This window comes from Aethalodelphis obliquidens, unplaced genomic scaffold, assembly GCF_003676395.1.
Source record: "Aethalodelphis obliquidens isolate GAN/ISIS:26980383/991018 unplaced genomic scaffold, ASM367639v1 scaffold16, whole genome shotgun sequence".
Taxonomy (NCBI): domain Eukaryota; kingdom Metazoa; phylum Chordata; class Mammalia; order Artiodactyla; family Delphinidae; genus Aethalodelphis; species Aethalodelphis obliquidens.
In genome coordinates, this window is record NW_020837960.1 from 13,238,263 (window position 1) to 13,254,956 (window position 16,694).

The 16,694-nt window shown below is 44.7% G+C and overlaps 1 protein-coding gene across 3 annotated transcripts in view; it reads left to right on the forward strand.

The window, feature by feature from the left end:
* Positions 1–338: 338 nt before the first annotated feature.
* The window catches only part of SLC25A30 (solute carrier family 25 member 30), a 30,961-nt gene continuing 14,605 nt past the window's right edge, over positions 339–16,694 (forward strand). For 2 of the 3 annotated variants that reach the window (XM_027116230.1, XM_027116229.1), the window contains exons 1-3: positions 339–465; positions 12,367–12,488; positions 14,016–14,163. In XM_027116230.1, coding sequence (XP_026972031.1) covers positions 12,425–12,488; positions 14,016–14,163 — 212 coding nt within the window. In that variant the 5' untranslated portion in view covers positions 339–465; positions 12,367–12,424. The remainder of the gene's footprint in view (positions 466–12,366; positions 12,489–14,015; positions 14,164–16,694) is intronic. The other variant, XM_027116227.1, reaches the window with a different exon arrangement.

Sequence of the window (16,694 nt, forward strand, 5' to 3'; positions counted from 1 at the left end):
TAAATTTTCACACTAAAAAGCTGACTTTTTAAAAAAAGGAGTGCAAGTTTACTTCCTTCTGACTGCAGAGGTTCACGTGAGCAAAAAGAATCAGCACCCTGAGAAGGCTCTTCCGTGGCTCTTAAGTTTCTCTTTCACCGCAGAGTTGACCTCGAGGCCGTCGGAGGCGTCACCGAGTCCGGGCAGCTCCTACCCCCACCAGCGGCCAGCCGGAGTCCCGCAGTCCACTCACTCTGCGGCCCCTCTCCGCCGGCTGCCGGGCGCGCGACCTGGGTGTGGCCTGTGCCGGGAGCGGCCAATGGGAGCCAAGGCTGCGGGCGGGGCCGCGCAGGGCGGGGCGGGGCTGCGCGCGGGCTCTTGGGCCGCCCCCGCCGCTCCCCAACCTTTCCTCCAGTTCCCGTGCGGCCGCTGGAACCGGCTGCTGCTGCGCCTGGGGAGTAGGAGGTGCAGGGCAGCCGCCACCCGGTAAGTGTCTGACTTCCCGGCTGGGGCCGCGCTGGCCGCTCCGCGCCTGCTCCGGGTCGCCCCTACTCCGGCCCGCCCTCCATTGCCCCCCGGTGTCCAGAACCACTGGCGCGGAACTCGCGGCCCCAACGCGGCGGCGCTGCCCCCCCTGGTCGGCCGCGGTCCCGGAGAGTCCCGGCGCCGGCGGCCCTACCCAGGGGCCACCTCTGCTCTCCGGTTCGTTTGCGGGGCCTGGCTCGGTGGGGCGCGAGGTCCCGGCGTGGGCCCTGCTCCTCGGGCTGCAGCTGCCTGCGGCCGGGCCGGTTCTGCAGGAGAGCCGGCTCCCGGCCCTCATCACTCGGTGGCGTAGGGGGTGATTTCTCTTCCAGCGTCACCGAGATCAGGCGTGAGGCCCGTCTGGCATCTCGGCGTGTGTGCCCTTGCCGCCGAGGTGCGTTTCTCCTGCCTCTGCATCCCTCGCACCTGCGGTTCATTCAAGAGCGTGCAGCCCGGGCATCCGTGAGCTGCCTACTATGGGAAAAGGCTTTCTGTACTTTGAATTGCTCCTGGAACACACCGGGCTGGCTCACGTTAGCAAGGACCGGTTGAATTCATTTGCTCGGAAAGTTAATGCAGCTCTGGATTTTAGCGTAATTCTAGGTGTGAGTAATTTCGTGTAAAATAGTTGAAATGGCATTGTTCCTGCGCAGGAATAGCAAAACGTGTCGAACTGCCCAGCAAGAGTCGAGATTCGGCCTCCTCCTCTGGCGAGGAAAGTTGAAAGGCATGAATTCTGTTGTTGACTTTGCTGCTGCCAAGCTCTGTGACCATGGACTCAGTTAATTCACGTGAAATAAGATAAATTTCTAAGATTCCTTTCAAATCCCACGTGTTATTAGTCTGATGAGCTTATTTTTCGCCCCGTACCTTTAAAAAGAATGAGAAATAGGAAAAAGCCGTGAAAGGCAGCCCTGCGAGGAACAAAGATTTATGAGCGCGCAGAAGTTTAGAGACTGGATTGGGGTTTAAGATTGGGGACTGAAAAGGGAGCACAGTAAAAGGGAAAGAACTTAGCCAGAATTGATTATATAAGAGAGACTTGGAAAGCTTTCGGAAGTTCCAGCAGCAATTACTGTTTTTAATTCCCTCTCTTTGTAGCTGTATAGATGAGGTAGGGAGAAAATAAATGCTGTTATAGAAAATGTAGTAGAGAGGAATGTAACTTTAGCATATATCTTAGGTGTAGGGAGAATCCTTTGTAGTTCTTAATTTGTATAGACACTTCTGCTCAGAAAACACTTTTTTTGGTTGTTAAATAGATAAAAATTTTTGTACCTCCTGCTCAGGAAAACCCTACCTGTATTTTGAATATGTCGATTAACTACCCTCCCACCCACCGCTTTTTATTGTATTCTTATTATTTGCGCCAGTATTTTTTTTTTTTTTTTTTGCTGTACGGGGGCCTCTCACTGTTGTGGCCTCCCCCATTGCGGGGCACAGGCTCCAGACGCGCAGGCTCAGCGGCCATGGCCCACGGGCCCAGCCGCTCCGCGGCACGCGGGATCCTCCCGGACCGGGGCACGAACCCGCGCCCCGTGCACCGGCAGGCGGACTCCCAACCACTGCGCCACCAGGGAAGCCCTGCGCCAGTATTTTTAACAGCCTTTGGTAAATAGCGTTTGGCTTTGTAGTACATAGAGGAAGGATCAGCTTTGCCTCAGGGAGAGCTCAGTTTGAGTACTTCCTAGCTGTGTGACTAGGCACAGTCACTTTCCCTCTCTCAGGCTGTCTTTCCTCAATTGTGAAATGAGATAATGATACCTATTTCATAGGGTTGTGAAGGTTAAATAAAATCCTTCATGTGGAAGACATATAGCAGTGCCTGACATGTCAGGTATTAATAATGACAGTATTGTGTTCATAGTGCAGCACAGAGAAGTGGTCTCTGGGTTTTAGTTTGGCTAGAAGGTAGGGCCCCAAGAGGAGAACAAAGTAGCAAGCGATCAATAGCCACTTCTGTGCCGGAAGCTGGAACTTTTGCAGGTTGTAAGCCCTTCCTTCCCTGAGTCTCAGGCTGAGCTGCTGCTCAGACACTAGTGATCGCTAAGGGACACATCAATCTCCCTGACTGTGTTGGCCTGTTAGTCTTGACACTTGAGTAGCGTTGGGATTTTTCCCAAAAATTGAGCTAGCAAGTTAAGAAATGTGTGTGAGGAGAACCCCTCAAAGAGCTCAAAAACAAAGTGGTTTAGTTTACTGAACAGAGAATTCAGCCCAAGATAACTGAAGCCCTTCTCCGCTTGCCCTGGCCAGTACAGCTTACTTATTCTTTATTTGACTCTGCAAACAGTAACCTGGGAAGGCACGGTAGTCTTAACTGCTCAGGAAGCTAGTCCTAGCTTTGGGAAAGGAAAAGAGAAGAGCCCCAAAGTTAATTTACCCTCGTCTTAGTTAACTTTTAAACATTGTAGTGAATAGACTGTACTTTCTTACAGTTTAACCAGGGATACTGGAGGGGGGACCCTTGTTTGTGGAAGATAAGTTATTGTGGGGTAATATCTGAATAGGAACTAATGGGTGTGTGCTTCATCCCATGTGATTCAAAACCCTGGGAGGCAATTCCACAACAAGGTCAAACTCTACTTGAGTAGTTGCATATGAGTATAACCCAGAACCTCTGGGTTTTAATATTATAACTAACTAAAAATTTAATATCAAAACCAACAGAAGAAAAAGTAGCCAGATCTCATTAAACTTAAACTGGCAAAAGTATTGGCAGGAAATCAAAGTTAATGGATGAGATGACATGAAGTCACATGACAATATAGTTTGTTTTTTTAAAAAATAAATTTATTTTTCGCTGCGTTGGGTCTTCGTTGTGGTACGTGGGCTTCTCATTGCGGTGGCTTGTCTTGTTGCGGAGTGCAGGCTCTAGGCTCACGGGCTCAGTAGTTGTGGCTTGCGGACTCTAGAGCGCAGGCTCAGTAGTTGTGGTGTATGGGCTTAGTCGCTCCGCGGCATGTGGGATCTTCCCGGACCAGGGCTCGAACCTGTGTCCCCTGCACTGGCAGGCGGATTCTTAACCACTGCCCCACCAGGGAAGCCCCCCGACGACATAGTTTCTAAAAAATGTTTTGTTTCTAATTAGAGATCAGAAGTTGTAATCCCATTCCGAATAACGTTTTTGCTGACATTTTAGAGGATATCTTGTGTGTCTGTTTTGTACATATACATTTATGTATACACTGTAGGAAAAAAAATCTCTACTAAATAAGATGAATGCCAAGAAGAACCGGCTATAATGTCAACACTACCTAATCAACTACCTAATTTTAAGTGATACGTATTCCAAGGCCATCATTTATTTGACTCATTGATGCTTGGGATTTCCCTCATTCAGTGGCTGGGGCCCTGTGTGTCTACTTTTAAGAAGCTCCTCAGCCAGGTTAGGAACTACTAATAAGGAGTCTTGTGTTCCACAGAGATGCTTGATGCATGTATAGTATCACAGCCGAGAAAATAAGAATCATAGAGGCTAGGGGGAGGGGGAATGGAGAGGAACTGCTTAATGGTTTCCTTTTGGGGTGCTGGAGTATTTTGGGGCTAGCTAGAGATGGTGGTTGTACAAAATTAGAATGTACTAAGTGCCACTGAATTATTTGCTAAAATGGTTTATTTTATTTTTGTTTGTTTGTTTTTGCCTGTACCGTGCGGCTTGTGGGATCTTAGTTCCTCAACCAGGGGACCAGGGATTGAACCCTGGCCCGGTGAGTGAAAGTGCCCAGTCCTAACCACTGGACCGCCAGGGACTTCCCTGGTTTATTTTGCAGTACGTGAATTTCACCTCAGTAAAAAAAACTTGGGAAAAAATACGAATACTATCTTTGTATACTGTGTATTGGAAAAATTAATTATAACTGTTTAGATTGACTACCTTCTGACTATATATTTTTCTCTTAAGACTTTTCTCTTAAAGCACATTTTCATTGTTTCTAAGGTACATCTTATCAGTAGTACCTTTTCCAAGGTGCTTGGTAATATTTTCTCCTTAATTAAAATGCCATCACTCCTTTTTGATCATGTACAGCCTCAGGTGGTAGCAGAAAGAACACTAAACTTGGGATCAAAGCATTTGGGGGTTGGAGGTCCACTTCTGCCCCGTCAGCCATGTGGCCTTGGACAAGTTGCCTTCCTGAAACTGGGTTTCCTTGTCTCTTTTTCTGTCCTATCCCAAACTTGAGGGGGGATCCACTGAAATCATTTATGTTGAACACTTTTGTAACGGCAAGTTACAGTGCTTCCAGACGCTAACGTTATGTAGTTATTTTGCTTTTTTTTTTTTTTTTTTTTTTTTGCGGTACGTGGGCCTCTCACTGTTGTGGCCTCTCCCATTGCGGAGCACAGGCTCCGGATGCGCAGGCTCAGCGGCCGTGCCTAGCCACTCCGCGGCATGTTGGATCTTCCCGGACCGGGGCACAAACCCGTGTCCCCTGCATCGGCAGGCGGACTCTCAACCACTGCGCCACCAGGGAAGCCCTGTTTTGCTTTTTAATTTGGACTCGGCAAAACCCAAGAATGGGTTGAGGACAGTAATGAATTATTGGATTTATTATTAATGTGTTTGTTTTATAGTCTGTAACTTATAGTGTTAATCGTTCCCTTAGTTATGAATTTAGTAAGGCTAAGAATTAAGCACAGATATTAAACTTTTTCAAGGCTAATAGTGAGATGAGTTTTGGGGAGCAGGACTTGTTCTTTGGTACTGAAATACATAAAACATGATGATTTTTTAAGTTCCATGCTCAGGGAGCCTTCTACCTTAGTCATCTGTAACCACTCTGAATTTGGTTAATGTCTGTAGATGAGGAACAGGTATCTGTATGTCTGTTAGGGTCCTTTTTGAGTTCCTTTGTTTTCTGTTGGTGTGAGGAAGCCCCTTGGCCATCTTGAGAAGTGTCGTTCTTGGCAGTGGTGACTTGTGGTAGGTCTCCTGGGAAATACAGACTTGGGAACACTCCCAAACGTGCGAAGTAAAAACATTGGGCATATTGCTTGCCAATGACTATAGTAAATTAGGATTTTATTTTAAACTGACAAGAATTAGAGTTGATAGTATATACAGAGAAGTGTAATAATTGCCATGTGTCTCCTGTTAATTGGCGCAAGGCCAGATTTGCCGACGGAAATCGCATAAAACTGCAGAACACGGAATGAATGTGGGGGACCTGGCTGTGGCAGGTGCGGGCATATATGTCACAGTGAGTGAGGACCTATACAAGGAAAGGAGGATGGAAGGCAACATTTGTGTCTTTTTTTTTTTAATAGATCTTTATTGGAGTATAATTGCTTCACAATATTGTGTTAGTTTCTGTTGGACAACAAAGCCCTTCAGCCATATGGGCACATGTCCCCATATCCCCTCCCTCTTGAGCCTCCCTCCCACCCTCTCTATCCCACCCCTCCAGGTCCTCGCAAAGCACTGAGCCGATCTTCCTGTGCTGTGCTGCTGCTTCCCACCAGCCAACTATTTTACATTCCGTAGTGTATATATGTCGATGCTACTCTCACTTCGCCCCAGCTTCGCCCTCCCACCCCGTGTCCTCAAGTCCATTCTCTATGTCTACCTCTTTTATCCTGCCCTGCAACTAGGTCATCAGTACCATTTTTTTTTTTTAGATTCCATATTATATGTCAGCATATGGTATTTGTTTTACTCTTTCTGACTTACTTCACTCTGTATGACAGACTCTAGGTCCATCCATCTCACTACAAATAACTCGATTTTGTTTCTTTTTATGGCTGAGTAACACTCCATTGTATATATGTGCCACATCTTCTTTATCCATTCATCTGTCGACGGACATTTAGGTTTGTTCCATGTCCTGGCTGTTGTAAATAGTGCTGCAATGAACATTGTGGTACATGACTCCTTTTGAATTACGATTTTCTCAGGGTATATGGCCAGTGGTGGGATTGCTGTGTCATGTGGTAATTCTATTTTTAGTTTTTTAAGGAACCTCCGCACTGTTTTCCATAGTGGTTGTATCAATTTACATTCCCACCAACAGTGCAGGAGGGTTCCCTTTTCACCACACTCTTTCCAGCATTTATTGTTTCTAGATTTTTTGATAATGGCTATTCCGACTGGTGTGAGGTGATAACTAATTGTAGTTTTGACTTGCACTTCTTTAATAATTAGTGATGTTGAGCATCTTTTCATGTGCCTCTTGGCCATCTGTATGCCTTCCTTGGTGAAATGTCTATTTAGGTCTTCTGCCCATTTTTTAACTGGATTGTTTGTTTTTTTGATATTGAGCTTTATGACCTGTTTGTATATTTTGTAGATTAATCCTTTGTTGTTTCATTTGCAAATACTTTCTCCCATTTTGAGGATTGTCTTTTTGTCTTGTTTATGGTTTCCTTTGCTGTGCAAAAGCTTTGAAGTTTAATTAAGTCCCTTTTGTTTATTTTTGTTTTTATTTCCATTACTCTAGGAGGTGGGTCAAAAAAGGTCTTGCTGTGGCTTATGTCAAAGAGTGTTTTTCCTATGTTTTACTCTTAAGAGTTTTATAGTGTCTGGTCTTAATTTAAGTCTTTAATCCATTTGGAGTTTATTTTTGTGTATGGTGTTAGGTAGTGTTCTAATATCATTCTTTTACATGTAGCTGTCCAGTTTTCCCAGCACCATTTATTGAAGAGTCTGTCTTTTCTCCATTGTATGTTCTTGCCTCCTTTGTTGTAAATTAGGTTCCCCTATGTGCGTGGGTTTATGGGCATTCTATCTTGTACCGTTGATCTATATTTCTGTTTTTGTGCCAGTATCATACTGTCTTGATTACTGTAGCTTTGTGGTATAGTTTGAAGTTGGGGAGACTGATTCCTCCAACTCCATTTTTCTTTCTCAAGATTGCATTGTCTATTCGGGGTCTTTTGTGTTTCCATATGAATTGTAAAATTTTTTGTTCTAATTCTGTGAAAAATGCCATTAGTAGTTTGATAGGGATTGCAATGAATCTGTAGATTGCTTTGGGTAGTATAGTCATTTTCATAATATTGATTCTTCCAATCCAAGAACATGGTATATTTCTCCATCTGTTTATGTCATCTTTGATTTCTTTCATCAGTGTTTTATAGTTTTCTGAGTACAACTCTTTCGCCTCCTTAGGCAGGTTTATTCCTAGGTATTTTATTCTTTTTGTTTCAGTGGTAAATGTGAGTGTTTCCTTAATTTCTCTTCCTGATTTTTTGCTGTTGGTGTATGGGAATGCCAGAGATTTCTGTGCATTAATTTTGTTTCCTGCAACCTTACCAAATCCATTGATTAGTTCTAGTAGTTTTCTGGTAGCACCTTTAGGATTTTCTATGTATAGTATCATGTCATCAGCAAGCAGTGACAGTTTTACTTCGTCCTTTCCAATTTGTATTCCTTTTATTTCTTTTTCTTCTCTGATTGCCGTGGCTAGGACTTCCAAAACTATGTTGAATAATAGTGGTGAGAGTGGACATCCTTGTCTTGTTCCTCATCTTAGTGGAAATGCTTTCAGTTTTTCACCATTGAGTATGATGCTTGCTGTGGATGTGTCATATATGGCCTTTATTATGTTGAGGTAGTTTCTCTCTGTGCCCATTTTCTTGAGAGTTTTTATCATAAATGTGTGTTGAATTTTGTCAAAAGCTTTTTCTGCATCTATTGAAAGCATATGTTCTTATTCCTTAATTTGTTAATGTAGTGTATCACATTGATGTGTGTATTTTGAAGAATCCTTGCATCCCTGGGATAAATCCCACTTGATCATGGTGTATGATCCTTTTAATGTGCTGTTGGAATCTGTTTGCTAGTATTTTGTTGAGGATTTTTGCATCTATGTTCATCAGTAATATTGGTCTGTAATTTTCTTTTTTTGTGATATCTTTTTCTGGTTTTGGTATCAGGGTGATGGTGGCTTCGTAGAATGAATTTGGGAGTGTTTCTCCCTCTGCAATTTTTGGAGGACTTTGAGAAGGATCAGTGTTAGCTCTTCTCTAAATGTTTGATAGAATTCGCCTGTGAAGCCATCTGGTCCTGGACTTTTGTTTGTTGGAAGATTTTTAATTATGGTTTCAATTTCATTACTTGTGATAGGTCTGTTTATATTTTCTAATTCTTCCTGGTTCAGTCCTGGAAAATTGTACCTTTCCAAGAATTTGTCCATTTCTTCGTGGTTGTCCATTTTATTGGCATATAGTTGTTTGTAGTAGTCTCTTATAATCCTTTGTATTTCTGCAGTGTCAGTTGTGATTTCTCCTTTTTCATTTCTACTTTTATTGATTTGTGTCCTCTCCCTTTTTTTCTTGATGAGTCTGGCTAAGGGTTTATCAATTTTGTTTATCTTCTCAAAGAACCAGCTTTTAGTTTTATTGATCTTCTCTTTTTTCTTCGTTTCTGTTTCATTTATTTGTGCTCTGACCTTTATGATTTCTTTCCTTCTACTGACTTTGGGTTTTCTTTGTTCTTCCTTCTCTAGTTGTTTCAAGTGTAGGGTTAGATTGTTTATTTGAGATTTTTCTTGTTTCTTGAGGTGAGATTGAATTGCTATAAACTTCCCTCTTAGAACTGCTTTTGCTGTGTCCCATAGGTTTTGGGTTGTCATGTTTTCGTTGTCATTTGTTTCTATGTATTTTTTTATTTCCTTGATTTCTTCACTGATCTCTCAATTATTTAGTAGCACACTGTTTAGCCTCCATGTATTTGTGGTTTTTACAGTTTTTTTTCCTGTAATTGATTTCCAGTCTCATAGCATTGTGGTCAGAAAAGATGCTTGATACAATTTCAGTTTTCTTAAATTTTCCGGGTCTTGTTTTTGTATCCATGCAGTCAGTCTGTGTCTTTTGGGACATTTAATCCATTTACATTCAAGGTTATTATCGATATGTTTGTTCCTATTACCATTTTCTTAATTGTTTTGGGTTTGGTTTTGTGTGTCTTTTTCTTCTCTTATGTTTCCCCCGCTTAGAGAAGTTTCTTTAGCATTTGTTGTAAAGCTGGTTTGGTGGTGCTGAATTCTCTTAGCTTTTGTTTGTCTGAAAAGCTTTTGACTTCTTTATTGAATCTGAATGAGATCCTTGATGGGTAGAGTAATCTTGGTTGTAGGTTTTTCTCTTTCATCACTTTAAGTATATCCTGCCACTCCCTTCTCACCTGCAGAGTTTCCTCTGAAAAATCAGCTGATAACCTTATGGGGATTCCTTTGTATGTTATTTTTTGTTTTTCCCTTGTTGCTTTTAATATTTTTTCTTTGAATTTAATTTTTGTTAGTTTGATTAATATGTGTCTTGGTGTGTTTTTCCTAGGGTTTATCCTATATGGGACTCTCTGTGCTTCCTGGACTTGGGTGACTATTTCCTTTCCCATGTTAGGGAAGTTTTCAACTATAATCTCTTCAAATATTTTCTCAGATCCTTTCTTTTTCTCTTCTTCTGGGACCTCTATATTCCAACGTTGGTGCGTTTAGTGTTGTCCCAGAGGTCTCTGAGACTGTCTTCCGTTCTTTTCATCCTATTTTCTTTATTCTGCTCCTTGGCAGTTATTTCCACCGTTTTGTCTTCCAGCTCACTTACTCGTTCTGCCTCAGTTATTCTGTTATTGGTTCCTTCTAGTGTATTTTTCACTTCAGTTATTGTGTTGTTCATCTCTGTTTGTTTGTTCTTTAGTTCTTCTAGGTCTTTGTTAAACTTTCTTGTATTTTCTCATCCGTGCCTCCATTCTATTTCTGAGATTCTGGATCATCTTTACTCTCATTACTCTGAATTCTTTTTCAGGTAGTTTGCCTATTTCTTCTTCATTTATTTGGTCTTGTAGGTTTTTACCTTGCTCCTTCATCTGTGATATATTTTTTTGCCGTCTCTTTTTTTTTTACTTTTTTATTTTTTATGAGTGGGATTGTGTTCCTGTCTTAGTGGTTGTTTGGCCTGAGGCTTCCAACACTAGGGTTTGTAGGCTGTTGGGTAGAGCTGGGTCTTGGTGCTGAGATGAGGAGCTCCTTGAGACCTCACTCTGATGACTATTCCCTGGGGTATGAGGTTCTCTGTTAGTCCAGTGGTTCAGACTTGGACCTCCCACCGCAGGAGCTTCAACCCAACTCTGGGCTCGTGAACCAGGGTCCCGCAAGCCGCCTGGGGTGGCAAAAAAAAAAAAAACCAAAGTAAAAAATAAAATTTGACTAGGAAACTAACAGACATGTTAGGAAGAATATAAAAATAAAAATATAGATGAATCAGCAACCGGAAGGTGCATCTTTACCATAATAATAAATAAAGAGGAGGAGGGAAAAGAAAAAAACCAAGTGTGGGGGAAGTCCTTGGCTGTGGAGGCGGGGCCTAAGCAAGGGCGAGGTTTCGGCGGGGCCAATGCTCAGGACGCAGAGGGCTGGAAAAGGGGGGCTGTGGGGAACAGAAGGGGCCTATGCGTGCCCCCCAGCCCTGGTCTCAGAGGGCAGGGGACCTCACCTGGGAGCCCCGCAGGCTCCCCAGGCCTGAGTGGCCGGGGCAAGCACCCTCCACTCTCGCTTCTCTTGCATGGCCTCTTCAGCCTGCCTCTCCTGATCTCCCCAGCCTCCCTCCTATGCCCCCAGGACCCACGTGGCCTGGATGGGGTTTGGCGGGGGGGTGGGGGTGGGGGTGGGGTACCGGCCTGGGAGCTCAGCAGGCTCCCGGGGCCTGAGTGGGCGGGGCAATCGCCCTCCACTCCTCTCCCGCTGCTCCAGGAGAGTCCCTCCCGCCTGCCTCTCCTGATCTGGCCTCAGGGGCGCCGATCCTGTCTGGCCTCCGCGCCTTCTCTCCCCTCAGTCCCCCTACATCCTACTGGTTCACTTTGGGGTCCCTCCCGTCTCCTTGAGAGTCAGAGTCTCCAGGCAGGCGCACTAGTTGTGGGGAGACGCTAACTCTGCGTCTTCTCACACCACTATCTTGACTCCACCTCCCGTGAGTGTCTTTTTTGTATTTAATTTCCACAGTAGGCATGAGTAAAGGTGTGGACTCTACCCCTAATTGGTTGTATTGGCTGCTTCAACTATGATGATGATGAGGGAGAATTTAAAAACCTAGAGGTTAACAGGAAGTTTACTAGGAAGGGGGTGATGAGGCTCTGACTCCATAGTCTGCCTCGTTCCTTCATCCCGGGCCGCCTCACAGCTAGTAACATAACGTGAGTAAGAGAAGAGAGCTAACATTTATAAACTACAGGTTCATTTTGGTCATTTTAAGTAATTATCATTTTAGCTTGTGACGCTGGGTTGCAACATTTTTCTGCTTCTGTGTATCTGAAAGACTCCAGTACCTCCTGGGAGGGACTCACTAAGACAGTGGCAAGCAAATGGCAAATATTTATTAAGTGAAGAACAGATTTAAGATAACATGGACTACCCAGAAAATCACCTCCATTGTACTACACTAATCAACGCATATCACGATATCAATATATCGGCTTATTTAAGGCCTGGGTTAGAATTAAGGCAACTGATGGAGTGAGTTGGGGTTTAGGAAATAGGGGTGCTTTCCTTTATAAGGTGAGGATCATCTTGGGAACCGTGCATGTGTGGGTGAGGGCAGGGTTCAGGGGTAGCATCTGGTAGTGCTCACTCCAAGTGAAACACGAGCTTAAAGAAGAAACTGCCTGGGGCTTCCCTGGTGTTGCAGTGGTTGAGAGTCCGCCTGCCGATGCAGGGGACACGGGTTCGTGCCCCGGTCCGGGAAGATCCCACATGCCGCGGAGCGGCTGGGCCTGTGAGCCATGGCCGCTGAGCCTGCGCGTCCGGAGCCTGTGCTCCGCAACGGGGGAGGCCGCGGCAGTGAGAGGCCCGCGTACCACAAAAAAAAAAAAAAAAAAAAGAAGAAACTGCCTGTGTGAGAAGTTACAGCATTGAAACACCTTACTTTTGTGTCCAGGAAAAACCCTGTTGGAGGCTATGCGTCTGTGAACAAAGGAGAAGGGACAGCGGTGAGCATGTCAGCCCTGAACTGGAAGCCCTTCGTGTACGGAGGCCTGGCCTCCATCACAGCGGAGTGCGGTAAGGAGCCCAGGGCGAGGCCCGTCAGCTGCCTGCTGTACGTGATGAGGCTGAAACTTATGGATGTGATCGTTGGGTGTCATAAGACTTACGGTGTGAGTGTAGTTCAGGCACAGAATGTGAGATTATGAAACACTGAATCTCAGGATTCACAATTTCTTTCTTCCTTTGCGATACTTTTAAGACGAAATAGTGACTTGGGCTGCTTATTAGCAGTTTAGGGTTGAAAGTTCAGTGGGGAGACAGTTGGACCTGTTGCTCAAACGGAAGTTTCATGCATCATTGTTGGATGCCATCTGTCCTGTTCTCCTTGTCCTTTTCCCCCCCGCTTCATCACTGTTAACACATTTGGCTTTAAAAGAGGTTTAGGGAGCCCCAGGGCCTTCCTGAGCCGGAGGCGAGTGACTGTCATCGTGTCATCATGTTCTAATCATGCCTGTTGTTCATGTCCTGCTGGTGACTTCCTCATCCGCTCAGCTCCAGTCAGATCCTATTAGTTCCTTTGTTTATTCCCCTGATCATTCATTCAGCACATGTTAATTGATGGTGGCGGCGGGGTGGGGGGTGGGGGTTAGGACTCTGCACTTTCACTGCCCCAGGGCCCAGGTTCATTCCCTGGTTGGGGAACTAAGATCCCACAAGCTGTGTGGCGTGGCCAAAACCAAAACAAAACACATGTTGATTGAGATGCTGCCAAGTGCCAGGTGTTGGGCTGAATCGCTGCTGTCCTGGGACAGAGGCTGCCCCTGAGGAGCCAGTGGGGACCTGGGCTGAGGGGTTGAGGCACATTAACCACCGACCACTGGCTTAGGCTCCCCGTGTAGATTCGTCGACACAGTGACTCAAGGTTACTGTGTATGGGTTTATATGTTTGGATGGACTATCTCTTAGGTACTACATTAAACGTTTTTACCTACATTAACAGAGTCACTTTTAGGCTGTAACACACAGGTGAGAAATTCCTTTAGAAAACGCATTTATCTCCGTTCATGTTGAACCCCGTATCAGCCTTCACATGTGTGAAAAATAGTAACTTACGTTTTATTTTTATTTTATTATTATTATTATTATTTCTTGGCTGCACTGCGCGGCCTGCGGGATCTAAGTTCCCCAACAAGGGGTTGAACCCAGGCCCCAGGAGTGAAAGTGCTGAGTCCTAACCACAGGACTGCCAGGGAGTTCCCAGTAACTTATATTTGAAAGTGGATTTCCTGTTTGTGTAAATCATTCCATGTACCTACTTTTGATAGCAGTGCAGCCTCCTCAAATCCTAGGTAGAATAAGATGGGACATAAATAAAAATGTACAGAAAACACAGTTATGCATTTTTAAAAAGATTTAAAAAAATCTTTTGGTTCCTAATTTTTTTTTTAAATAGGAAGATTGCAGAGTATCTGCCTTTCTTATTTCTGTTTCTTAGTTTACATTATAGTCTGAATGTTTCCTCAGTAATGTATCCCTGTGTATCCTTTGTTTAGTGAAATTTCTTTCTATTAAGTGAAACATTTCCTTCTTAAAAATTTTAAGGTACTTTTCCAATTGATTTAACCAAGACACGGCTCCAGATTCAAGGCCAGAAGAATGATGCAAACTTTAAAGAAATCAGGTATCGAGGAACGTTGCATGCGTTAGTGAGGATAGGCAGAGAGGAAGGCCTAAAAGCACTGTATTCAGGGTAAGTAGACCTTCGTGTGTTTATATTTCAGTGTTGAGCTTTCAAATGAACAGACTTCACACTAAGACTTCATAGAGAAAAAATACAAGTTTGGGGTGTATTCAAGAGCAAGTAGCAATCGTTGATTTTTTTTTTTTCATTTTTCATTTCAACTTTATTTTCTATATATGTGTTTTAATGTAGCGAGTGTTGTGGTGAACCTGTTTTCATTATATTCAAATACAGATAATAATACAAAAATTACATTTGTTTTAATAGCCCTTCCTCTGGGTTATTCTGAATTACTGAGGTTTTTGCTATAATGAAAATGATACGATATTCGCCATAGGTAAGAGTTGCAGTGAACAGCTTTTCTTTAATCCAACATTTAACGACCAGTGTACTGCAGGCACTGGATAGGAAAGTGTGTAAGGCGGGGTCCTGCCTATGTCAGTCAGAGGCCCTGCAGGAAACAATTCGTTTGGGTGGTTTAAATGAAGGGAGATTAATGAAAGGGCTACTTAAGGGTTAAGGGAACGAATAAAGGATTTTGAGGTACCTAGAAACTAGCAAAATGAGAAATTGTTACCAACCCTAGGACCAGAGAGACAAGGACAGGAATGATGTTAGCAGAGCCTACTAGGGTTGGAGCCTTGAAGGACCCAACAGGAGTTGTTGAGAGATGCCTTGCTAGTTAGTGCCCAGGGAGAGGAAGAAATACCTCCACTTCTTCCCCCTCCCTCCCTCCCTCCCTCCCTCTCTCCCATCTTCAATTGGCTGGAACCAGCTGGCAGGGGAGCTGGGTGGTGTCATCCATGGCACCAGCCTCGGCACAGAGCAGCACGGAGAGGCGCGAGACTGGATCTGGGTGGACACATGGGAATCGGCAGCAGCCCCCTGCCCTGAAGGAACTGTGGTTGAATGGGGACTGCAGATGTGCAAACGGGATTACAGTGGCGTCTGCCGAGTACTAGACTCTGGTTGAGGCAGGGCATCAATCCCAGACTAAGAGGCCCTGGATCTGATCTTGAAGGACCAGGTCCAGATCCCAAACTGATGTCTCACAGCCCTTCTACCCACGGGTCCCCAAAGGTTTTTGTCTTTCAGTCGAGCCAGTCTTTTAAATGCGAGAAGTTGAACATAAAAACCATTCGATCTTCTCAAGAACGCTAACATCTGGGCCCACATTGGGTCACTTATGATAACAGTAACTGGTGTTAAGGATGCTTTCTCTGGTTTACCAAATCTCTGGCACTCACATAGCGTAGGTGTGCAATTAGACTCAGCCCGCTTCACACGCTCATAGCATCTGCCTGGTACCTGTAAATGTGTGAGTTTAAGTATACCTGTGGCAGACAGAAGCCACTGAAGGGTTTTGAGTAGAGGGACTGACATGATCAGGTTTCCGTTGTAAAAAATTCCCGCCTGCCATTGGGAGAAAGAGAGACAGTGACAGTGGAAGCAGGCTGGCACATAGGAAGCAGAGACAAGGATCTGACCTGAGGAATTGTCTTGGGGATGGAGAGAAAGAAGGCAGGCTGTTTAGGGCAGAGGATCGACATAGTGTACGACCTCATACATGAGGGGTGGTGGGGAAGGAGGAGACGGGCTAGTGTCTCTGGTTCTGGCCAGTGTGCAGATGGAGGTACCATTCCTTGGTCTAGGACACAGAAGAGGAGAGCGGATTGTTTGGAGAGGGAGGATAATTAGTTGGGTGAGACACTTTCTCTGGTGGTAGGTGTAGGACATGTGAATTGAAAAATCTGGGAAGCAGCTGGAAATGCATCCTGGGATCAGTGTTGGAAACATGAATTTAGGAGTCATCACTCTTTGGACAGTTGAAGCCATGTGAGTAGATGAGCTCATCTGGGGAGTGTGTGGAGCTGTGAGAGAAGAGAGGAAGGACAGAACTCCTGGGCCCCTCAGAGGACAGAGGTAGGATGTGCAGAGAAAGAAGAGGAATTGGAGAGAGTGAAGTTATGGCAGCTCAGGGAGGAGACGGCTGCAAGCAGGACAAAGAGTGGACCATAGCAAATACTGGAAAGACAGAGAGGCTTTATAAGATGCTGATTGAAAAGCATCATTTAATTTAGCTACAGAGATGTCCCTTGGGCCCCTTTTGGTGAGGGGGCTATTGATGAAGAGGGTGGAAGGAAGCCGCATTGCAATCTGAGAAGGAGGTGGGAAGTGTGGCAGGAGAGCCTGCGAGTATGAATGACACAGGGTGGTTTTGGGGTGGGGAGGGTCCTGGAGGAGGGAGAGGGAATAAGTGGAACAGGGCCCCCAGGGAGGTGGGAGATGAGCTCCAGCAACCCTGGAGGATGCTTACAGAGGCCACATTTCACCAGGTGCTTTGTCCTGAGAAAGGAAAGCCCTCCCATTATAATGTGAATGGGCAAATAGAACTCCGTGTGTTTTCATTGAGGATAAACATGAGGGGCTGAGCTATCACTTAGGGAACTAATAACTTGCACACATTTAACTGAACCCATATACACACACACCACACACACACACATATACATATATTTTATTTTTTGTTCCACTGTGTG